This window comes from Pyrus communis, chromosome 8 (genome assembly GCF_041283825.1).
Source record: "Pyrus communis isolate YQ-2024b chromosome 8, ASM4128382v1, whole genome shotgun sequence".
Taxonomy (NCBI): Eukaryota; Viridiplantae; Streptophyta; class Magnoliopsida; order Rosales; family Rosaceae; genus Pyrus; species Pyrus communis.
The window spans coordinates 17,458,283-17,469,066 of record NC_142572.1 but is presented as its reverse complement, the minus strand read 5'-3'; the positions used below and the strand labels follow the sequence as shown (position 1 = coordinate 17,469,066).

Sequence of the window (10,784 nt, the reverse complement as noted above, 5' to 3'; positions counted from 1 at the left end):
CGTAGATTGATCCCAGTGCCGTTCCTTGAACTCGGGCATTCGTAACTGTGAATGTTGCTTGCCTACCTATTACAAAGGTGATGGCAATGGTGAGGCCTGACCAGTATCCGTTTTCCTTGTTATACAAGAAGCCGAATAACACAGCAAGGCCTAATGCAAGTGAGCACTTGAGAGCAAAAATTAAACTCCTGCGACTCGGGAGAGATGAGAGAGAGGGCAGTGAGGAGGGAGAGATGAGCAGGGGATGGGGCTTTTGAGAGCGGAGAGATTGAAAATTTAGGGTTTTTAATTTTATTTATTTATTTTGCATATATTAAATTAAATAGGTAAGTGGATACCCGTTATAACCGCGGGTAATACCCATAACCGCTCATTTAAATTTCACGGATAAACGGTTATATCCATAACCGTTTAGTTATCCATAACCGTAACTGTGAACTTTAAATGAACGGATAACACGTTTATTCAAATTCATGAGTATTTTGTCCTAATCTTCATAAATAAAGACCGCAAAGATTGACAAAGAAATACACAAGACGGAAATTCGAAGAGTCTCCCTTCATACGGTTCAAAACAGAAGTATGGATAAATTTCAATTCCAAGTACTTCAACATTACAACTTACTACATTGTAAATCCACGGGATAATTATAAAGAGTTCGACACCAATGACAGATGGGGTGGCATTGTGGTTGAAGAACGCGGCCAAGAAACACCAAAGCTTTCTATCTTATTTTCCCCACGCTGAATCAAGAATCTATCCAAACAACTTAAATAATTTAACAGCTGCAGCCGATTTCTACTGCTGTGGAAAATCCGATTGAAGTTCAATTTGGGAGTTGATAATTGAAGCCTTCTGCATCTTTTGGACACGCTACCGAAACAAGCTAAATATTTTATATCAAAGAAGGAAAGAATGTGATGAGAAATTTGTCTTGAAGATCACTAAATCTGTCCATTTAAAGTTTCTCCAGACCTAAAGCCTTTGCAGCCACTAAACACCCTATCCCATTAATTATAGGGAACTTTAACGAAAAGCTTCCGATACTGTTCACTTTAACGAAAAACCACAATTTTACACTAAAAAATCAATCTTGGTATTATTCACTTTACTCTTTGTTTTGCCATTATCGTTACTACTCAAAATTTTCAAGCCCTTTTCATTAATTTTCCTTTAATTCTAACCTTCACTCTATGCAAACTCGATCCAAATCTGGCATCTACAAACCTAGAGCCTTTGCAGCCACTAAACACCCTATCCCATCTCATATATCTCTAGAATACATCCCTTCTACCTATCTCCAAGCCTCAAAACACCCTCAATGGAGACATGCTATAAACGAGGAATTTAATGCACTTCTCAACAGTGGTACTTGGTCATTAGTTCCCTATATATCTTCACAGAATTTGGTAGGCTGCAAATGGGTATTCAGGATAAAAAGAAAGCCTAATGGTTCTATAGACAGGTACAAGGCTCAATTGGTAGCCAAGGGATTCGACCAACAACAAGGCTTGGATTACATAGAAACTTTTTGCCCAGTTGCCAAACCAGTTACAATTCGATTACTTCTCACCATGACAGCTGAGTTCAATTGGTTTTTAAATCAATTAGATGCAAGCATTGCTTTTTTGCATGGTAATCGTTCAGAATTTGTGTTCATGATCCAACCCCCTGGTTTTGGGGATCCTACTAAGTTCAATAGTTTCTGCAAGCTACACAAGTCCCTATAAGGTTTAAAACAGGCTCCTCGAGCTTGGTATGAGAAGTTACACAAAGCTTTGTCCTCTCTTGGCTTTCATGGTTCTCAAAATGATCACTCCTTATTTGTCAAGAAGTCATCTGCATTGGTATTTGTTCTGGTTTATGTAGATGACATTCTTGTCACTGGTCCTAACTCTCAAGCCTGCAAGGAGACTATTTCTTAGCTTAGTACCCTTTTTCCCATCAAGGATTTGGGTCCTCTCCATTACTTCCTTGAAATTGAATTCAAACGATCTTCTTTTGGGATCTTTATTTCCCAAACAAAATATATTTTGGATCTTCTCAAGAAAGCTAACATGGATGATGCAAAACCATGTATCACTTCTCTCAGCACTTCCTCTTTGGATCATAATTCCCCATTTTTGCAGGATCCAACTGAATACAGGTCTCTAGTTGGTGGTCTTCAGTACTTAACCTATTCCAGACTGGATTCGTTATGTGCAGTTAATTTGGTTTGCCAATTCATGCAACATCCCAGAGAATCACATTTTGAAGCAGTTAAACGGATTCTCAGGTACTTAAAGGGTACTCTTGACCTTGGTCTTTGGTTTCCACAGTCTTCAAAACCTTTTAGCATCAATGCTTTCTCGAATGCAGATTAGGTAGGTTGCCATATAGATAGACGATCTACTGGAGGTTTTTTCATTTTTTTGGGAGATTCTATCCTAAGCTGGAGTGCCAAGAAACAGCCAACAATTGCCCGCTCCTCAACTGAAGCTGAGTACAGGTCTCTTGCTAACACTGTTGCTAAGATCACCTGGATCTGCAAGTTATTAACTGATGTTGGATTGGTTCTGTCTTGTCCTCCTAAACTTTGGTGTGATAACATCTTTGCTATATCTCTTGCAAAGAATCCCATTTTTCATGCCCGGACCAAACATGTGGAAATTGATTACCACTACATTTGAGAGAAAGTTCTTTCCAAGGAAGTCTTTGTTCATTTCATCTACACTCAAGATCAAATAGCAGACATTTGTACCAAATCTTTGCCTAAAGCTCGATTTCTTCTTCTTCAAGACAAACTTTCACTAAGATTCCCTAAGTTTAGTTTGAGGGGGATATTAGTAAAGGACAAAAATTAGTATTGTTAGGTTTTGTTATTTCAGTTGTATTTTATATAGTTGGTTAGTTAGGGTGAGCTGTTAATACAAGAGTGTTAATACCTTGTATATAAATACTTGTGTGTAATCTTATTGATTAAGTAATGAAAATACAGTTTTCAATAAGCTAACCCCTAATTCATGACTTGAATTACAGAGCATATTGGTAATTGACAAGAATCTGTATGTCTTTCAACTGATCAAATGCAATACATAAAAAGAGCCTTTCCCATTATTACCTTATCAATTAAGGTTTTGATCGAGTTTGTATTTCAAATATAATTACTTGGTGTTGCTTGTATGTATTTTTCCAATTTTCCCATCATATGCGCATCAGCTGAAGCAAAAATAACTTTTCACAAAAAATAAAAAATAAAAAAAAAGCAATAGACGATTTGATATTCAAAGGATGTCCGCAGACTGCAGTACATAAAATCATGAAAGGATAAATAAATTCAGTTTATAGATTCTCAAACCATTTTTCCGGAAAATCAATAGGCATCGAACACAAGGCCCTAAAAAGAATAAAATTTGCTTCTGAAACCAACGTTAGGCAACATATACCGAAATATTGAACAATTATTCGGCCCCGCCGAAATTTCAGAATTTTGGTGGAAACAACTTAACGAAATGTAGAGACCATTAAGTTTCTGTGTTTTGAACTTATTATTTTTACATAAGCAATATTGAAGAGAGAATACAGGAGAACCGAGTTTGAGATATGTATTTCATTTCTATTGGCTACTTAATATTTGCATGATGTAAGCAAATTTTGGCCATTAGAAATGAAATACATCATGTTCCATCCATTAACCAATTCACAATAGAAAACACTTCACAAAAGCCACAGCCAAAGTCATGAGTGAATCTACATATCAGCAACAGTAATAACATAATTGTAAACTTCATACAAATATAACTATAAAGTACATAAAGGCAAAAAGTAGAACCAGCATCTCCAAATTCAATCAAATGCTGCGAGAGAGTTCATGCGCAAACCGCGAGAGTTGAACATTGCATCTAAAGCCAAAGGCTGCATTCAAACCATCTAAGTCCACAAAGATAACTATGGAGCCATTTTATGTCATCCTGAACAGCTGTAGCTTTGGAAGCAATCGTGCTTTCAGTCAAGATTCGCTTCAAATTTGGATGATCATCACATGAATAGTTTACGACCATTTTTTTCAAATTACGAGCATGCTCCAGCATATACTTAGCTAACTCAATCCCATTCGAAGTAAGATCCATAGTAACCTGCTAGGTTGATAAACAAAAGCAAGGTTCTGGAGTTCCCAATAACTCTTACTAAACAAAGATGACTGCAAAGGAAAGAGAAAGATTAACATAGTAAAAACCAATTGATTGCAAAACCGAAAAACACAGACAAGGAAACATGGTAAAAACTAAGTTGCGCATAAAACAAGTATTTAAAAGGCCAAAAAACGCATAAAATTTCACTTATATGAGTTTCTTGGTAGCGAAAGAATTTTCTCCTTATGTGCAAAGTATTTAAGTTTGGCACTGCTTTAAAAAGAGAGACCATTGTCGGGACTGTGTCATCTTCAATGAGTTCTTCAAATTCTATACGCAGAAATGTTACATCATGCAATGGTCCTGGCACAAGACCTCTATACAAATCATATTATGTACCGATTATTCTTTCCAACTAGCATAAAAATGATAGAATTCTCATTTCATGTACCTTCATGGTCGCTTCGTCCAGAATTAGAAATTTAACCCTGCGCCTACTGTAAAGGAACTTGATTGCACTGTCCAAGTCATACACGCCAAATCGATGAGAGAGCTTAGCTTTTTCTAAACGCAAGAGTTCCCCAAAATTCAGATTGTTATTCATCACATTCCCTACCCAACTCAAGTACTTAAGATTTGGAGCAGACATAACAAATAATATGTCATTAGGGGGGAATTATGTGACCAGTCAATGCTAATATGTTCAAGTTTCTCACCAAAAACTTTTAGATAGAGGAGGCCCACACCAGAAACCTCAAATGATTCCAAAGAACTTTCAATGGTGATATTTTCTATCCCTTGAACACTTTCAAGCCGGATATCCTTAATGCATTTGCAACAACATGAGATCCAGTTGCAAAAACCCTCCTCTAAAGTAACAAAGTTCAATCTCAAGTAACTGGATCCCCTCCTGATCTAAGGATCTGAGCTCACTAATCAATAAATCCGGATCATTGAAATTTGATTCAACGACTACAAACAAGAGGTCTCTCTAAAAGTTATAATAATTGTAACCGTTAGATCAAATTTCAATTACCTGAATTCATTAATTGGTGGGCTTAGATCCTTTTGGATTCGGAGGGAATCCAGTTCCAATTTAGTATACCCATTAGCGAGGATGCCTGAATTAATTTGCTTTAAATTTGTTAGCTAGGAAAGTGTGAATTTGCTGCTTTTCCATGAAACTCTTTCCAATTAATTAAAGAGTTGGAATACTAATGGCAATATCGAGCGATTGGCGATTTGTCTTCTAAATATTATCAATTATTTTTTTAGAGGACCTCAAAAGTGCAGAATAACTGGTCGTATGAATTTCAATTGATTCATTTGACTGTGAAGCTGAAGGACAAATAATATAAATAATATTTCAACATTTTTTTAATCACATTTTTTCCAAGTGAGATATTATGTTCCCCTTACTAAGCAAATTGCAGACCTTTTAACTTGGAAAATTATTAGCCTTTTAGGTACCCCTTGGTACGTAGATAAGATGGAATGGGATGCAACGGAATTTGAAAATTTAAGGTTTTATTTATTTATTTTTTTTTACCAAACCTAGTCACAAGGGTTTAGGTTCGCAAAGGCGTGTTTTTGTTATAATCATTTTGATATTTTTATTCAAAATGCAAGTGCTTGTTGTAATAACATCCACCACGTGTTTCTTAATTAAAGTTGTGGTTGTAACAATGCACATATAGTTGTTTCTAAGTTTTTGTACCAAACATGGTCAAAAACACTTTAACCATCAAAAAAACGTTTTTAGCCGTTTCAGAATCAATCTCAAGCCTTCAATCTTGTTAATTGTTTTAGACCATACAATATTAAGGGGGAAGATTGAACGGAAGACGTCCTGTACAACTAGTAACTCTTAAGCAACATTCCCCTTGTGTAGTCTTCATATGTTTACAGTTTACTTAATTAATTGCCTGTTTATGATTAACTTGCGCAGGTGTTAGCACATTCTGGCCAAATGAAATATCATATTCCATATATTAAGCAAATTACAATAAGGATTGGGAGCGAAGCACTTTTCTTAAAAGCCAAAGCCAAATTCATGAAAATTTACAGAGCATATTTGCTAAATTGACAACAATATGTATTGTCTTTCAATTGATCAAATGCAATAAGTAATAAATACAGGCCTATATACAAATCAGAATCTGAAAATCCTTTTCTTGGAATATAAATTATGATTAAGGGCGTAATCCGCTGGTAACGATAAACGAAGGAGGAGATTATCAATCATGCTTTGATGCTTCTCTTCCTTCTTAGCTTTTGTTAAACCACTGCATCAAGGCTTGGGTGTTTTGCTTAAGCACTGCTGCTCTTTCCGCCACCAACAGCCCAGTGGGGTTTTGCGGCGGTGCGCTTCAATGCCTTCACTCCCAAAGGATTGCCCTTGCTCTGTTTCAACAAGAAAGTAAAACAATGAAAGAAAATAATTAACGAGCGGCAACTGAAACAAAATGAAAAATTAAAACGAAATGGTCATCAGAAATGGGGACTTTATGTGTTCTTACCATCAAACAAGCTCCGGCATTGACATCGCAAACAGGATATGCGCTTGGGCAGCAACTGTAATGGTCATCACAGCAGGTGGCACCTTCAAGTGGACAGCATCCCCAAGTAAAGCAATAGTTTCCAATCTGGTAAATGCAGCAGCACGTGTTGCTCTCAGGGCAGGAGTAGTACTCGTCACAAACTGATATCGGAGATGGAGGAGAAGGACCGGGGTTAGGGGGATTCTGGCCATTCTTTATCGGGTAAGAAGGCTCCATGGCAATTCCACATATCCCATTAGCGGTGTTGCCCAGATTACGCTGCATCCTGATGTATCCCTTCTCTCCCCAGCTTTCGCCCCATGAGTTTCTCACTATCCAGTAATCGAGCCGCTTGTCTGTGCCGTATCCAACAACTGTCACACCATGGTCCAAATCCGTCCCACAACGTCCTGTAAATACACCCTGAAATAGCATTCGAAGCCATGTGGCAAATTAGTTCATGCATTTTCTTCAAAAGCCGTCAAAACAATCATATCACACTGACTTGAGCTGCAGACTATTTTATTTGGTATAATAAATAATGAAATATTCTTCGACGAGTAACGCTCTCATGTCAGATTGTTCATCAACATATGTATTTGTTTTACTACATAAGTCCGACAAGAGAACAACATTTCTCTTTTTATCGCAAAGATTTTGTGATATAAAGTGAAGAAAACTTACGGAGTAATACAACTGGAAGTCTCTACCCCCTCCTTCAATGGCAACGGCGATTGGCTGATTGGCAACAGCCTTTTTCAATGCTTCCTCACTGTTTACAGGAACATCTTCATAAGTGTCGATCGAAACCACCCTGGCATTTTTCTGCATAGAAGAAAACAAATGACCAAATGAGCGTGAACTTTAGCTCCTCTTCAAAAATATTTCAGCTAAGCAAATGACAAAAAATACTGACCCTGTAGGGGTCACACGTGGCATCGTATCCTTTGTAAGGATAGTCCTCTTCGCTGTCAATTCCGCCATTTTTTATGATGAACTCAAAGGCGTAGTCCATGAGACCTCCATTGCATCCTTCATTGTATGTTGTATCGCAGTCTACCAGCTCCTGCTCAGATAGTGAGATAAGGTCGCCCGTCACTAGCTTATTGATACCTTCAACGGCGGAGATAGTTGAGAATGCCCAGCAACTCCCTGTAATATACAATCAAATTCATTTGGTTACTACTCAAAAAAGGATTCCAAGGTAACTTGACAATATGTGAAGCTATATATCATTTGCTAGGGACACATTGTAAGATTAGAGCAAAAGCATCAAACAATTATTTTTCTGGTAATTATGATACGTTGATCCAACCGGGTGCTAGTTGAATCCAAGAAATTATCTAATCTTAATTGAATATATATCACAAAACCAACGAGTTACAAAGAGATGACAAAAGAGGACCCTTTTACTTCAAAAGAGTTAAGAAATATTTGGAAAAAATATCAATCATCATGCAGTTGGGTATTAAGACCATCTCCATATCAAATTTCAATTTTATAGTCGATGTGGCAAAGTAACATTTTGTAAAGCCTCTTATTCTAACCGAAATATCAAATGAAAATGTTTTTTTGTTATTGGGCCAAAATTTAATAATAAATTAATAAAAAAATGAAGAAAAATAAAGAAATATGTGGGTCCAACATTAAAATAAAACAATTGCAGCAAAGTAGAGAATGTTGATTCATGTAGGATTTGACATCTCTTTTGGAACTTTAAAAAAAAAAAATCACCCTTTTTTGGTCAAAACAGTCCACGTAGGATTTTTAACCTGAGATGCTTTAAAACTATGTGGATCCTCCTAGGACGAATGGAAATAGGGACCAAGGAGGCCCCAAGACCACCTGAGTCCATAATGCATACACGTGAAGGTCTTTCGAAGACCTTCCGAATGTTTGGTACTTATAGTTTTTTGTACTTACTAAATGTTTTATGTAATACATGCTAGACATATTTTGACATGTTACGTCGACATCACTCGATAAGTTGTATTTACATCACTCATCATATTACTCCGATGTATGCCAATATATGTTGACATGTGCACAACAAACTCACCAAGTGAATCAACTGATATTTTTTTTGCACAATTCGTGCTCTATTCCTATTCCTATGAACCTACAATATAAAAAAAAAAACACCTAGAATAACGCTAGGTAAACTAATTTTTTAAACAAAATTTGCAAATCATAAGACGTGTCACAAATAAAAAAATAAACACATTGATAAATACTTTAGTAATAATCCAATCTTCATTAATCATGCCATATAATTTACAAAATCTAGTTTAAATAAATAGTTTCCCCAGCATAACCCAAAAAAGGGGAAACAAGAACAGTAATTTGTAAAAATCCTCCCCCTCATTACTGCAGGCAACCCAGATTCTTCTGTCGGATATTTTTACCCGTTATTTTTTTCCTACCATAAAAGAAGGAAGATATTTTTCTCTAATTTTTTTCATCTTTACAAACAAAAAATTGGAATTATGTTCACGTATTTGGTCTCCAAGTATAAGGCAATTCAAACATGGAAACTGCAAAATCCATGTCTGAAACTATGGATTTCGGAATAATCAACTGTCTAAGTGAATACTCCATGTTTGATTTAGGTTAAACCCCTTTGATTAAGCAATAATCAACCAGGTTATCAAAGTCAACGACTCCCTAATCACACACCTCTGACATATCACCAAGCAAACCCAAAATTCTAAACGAATTAGGACCACGCAAAAGAGAGAAACATCACCGATTAATCATTAAACAGAATAATTTCGTAATTATTTAATAAAAAAGTAAAAACAATTAAATAAATAGAATAAAAAATTACCGCAGCTGCCTTGGTCTTTGACTGGGTTTACTGCGCCCTCCTCCCTCCAATCAATGGAGTCAGGCAACGAATCGCCGACACGCGGCGCGTACCGGTCACTCTTGGTATTCCTGTTGGAGAGCCGCTTCTTCTGAGCGCGGGTCTTGGTGCCAAGGTAAGTGTTCCGGTACTCCTCGTTCGACAGATCGGCGAACCGGTTCAGACCCAGCTTGTAGCTGAGGTTCTTGGAGTTCTGTTCGTCGATGTACCTGAGGTTGTCTTTAAAGATCTGGAACCGCCGCTCCTTCTCTCCCAGGGCGTTGTATGCCTTGCCGTGCTCCGCCAGCCACCCCTCGTACATCGACATCACCTCATCGTCAGTCCTCCAGCTGCCCGTGGACTTGCCGTCTCCGAGGTTGTTGTCGTAGGAGATGATGGACATGTCGAGGGCCGATGAGACAGTGAAGACCGTGAGGAGGAGGACCGCCACGGCCGGAGACGATCGGTACGGCCCCATGTTTTTGCTGTGTTTGTATACTGAGAAAACAGAGAGAGAAGGGTGGCAGTTGTGAGAAGTAGGAAATGAATGTGTGCGAGAAAGGCGGAGGTGTGGTGGGGTGCTTATAAAGGGAAAAGTTTGATGCGGGATCGCTGGATATATTTATTAAAATTATATTAATTTTCAGAATAATTGGATGGGATAATTTTTAATAGAATAGAAAATATAGAATGTTGTAACTTTATTGGTATAAAATTGGCAAAGCTGAATTGCACATCCTTAATGTCACAATTAAGATTATGTTCGAATCTCTATGTCTTAAGTCTAAAAATTAGAAGATTTAGATCTCTTACTTTAAATTTGGTGGCCCTTGTAGCCCATCTGACTGACTTACGTCACAAAAACCAAAAGTTTAGATCTCTTTTTAACGTTCAGGATCTTCTGATTTATGGACTCTAGATACACTGAAGACGATCTCAATTCTATTGTCACGTTCCCATCAACGCCACAACATTATGTGGAAAAAGTTGTTTAATCATTGTGTTGATTTTTGTTACCAATCCAAGTTAAATTCTTTATTTTGTTGAAACTAAATTTTTTATAACGAGATGATAATTTATCGTACAGAGGCTTAAGATTAATTGCAACTTCATCAAAACAATATACAAAAAGTTTCCTATTAAGAAAATGGCTATTTGCTTTCACTTTCTTTTCTTCTATTTTTTATTTTTTAAGAAATTAAGAGAATACATAAAAAAGAGTAATTTATTATTGAGAAAATAAGAAAGTGGATGATAGGAATACAACAAGAAGTGTGGGACCATCAG

The 10,784-nt window shown here is 36.9% G+C and overlaps 1 protein-coding gene across 1 annotated transcript; it reads right to left on the bottom strand.

Moving 5' to 3' along the window:
• Nucleotides 1-6,074: 6,074 nt before the first annotated feature.
• Nucleotides 6,075-10,283, bottom strand: LOC137716727 (cysteine proteinase mucunain). Its single transcript, XM_068456106.2, has 5 exons — nucleotides 9,480-10,283; nucleotides 7,569-7,804; nucleotides 7,337-7,477; nucleotides 6,632-7,075; nucleotides 6,075-6,515 (listed from the first exon to the last, which is right to left on the bottom strand). Exons 1-5 carry the CDS (start codon nucleotides 9,973-9,975, stop codon nucleotides 6,423-6,425), a joined length of 1,410 nt encoding a protein of 469 aa, XP_068312207.2. The 5' UTR covers nucleotides 9,976-10,283; the 3' UTR covers nucleotides 6,075-6,422.
• Between the last annotated feature and the right edge of the window lie 501 nt (nucleotides 10,284-10,784).

Coding starts and splice junctions, on each gene's coding strand:
- LOC137716727 (XM_068456106.2), bottom strand. CDS start 9,975: ATGGGGCCGTACCGATCGTCTCCGGCCGTGGCGGTCCTCCTCCTCACG. Junction 7,805..9,479: donor CAAAGACCAAGGCAGCTGCG/GTAATTTTTTAT, acceptor TGTATATTACAG/GGAGTTGCTGGGCATTCTCA. Junction 6,516..6,631: donor ATGCCGGAGCTTGTTTGATG/GTAAGAACACAT, acceptor TTGTTGAAACAG/AGCAAGGGCAATCCTTTGGG.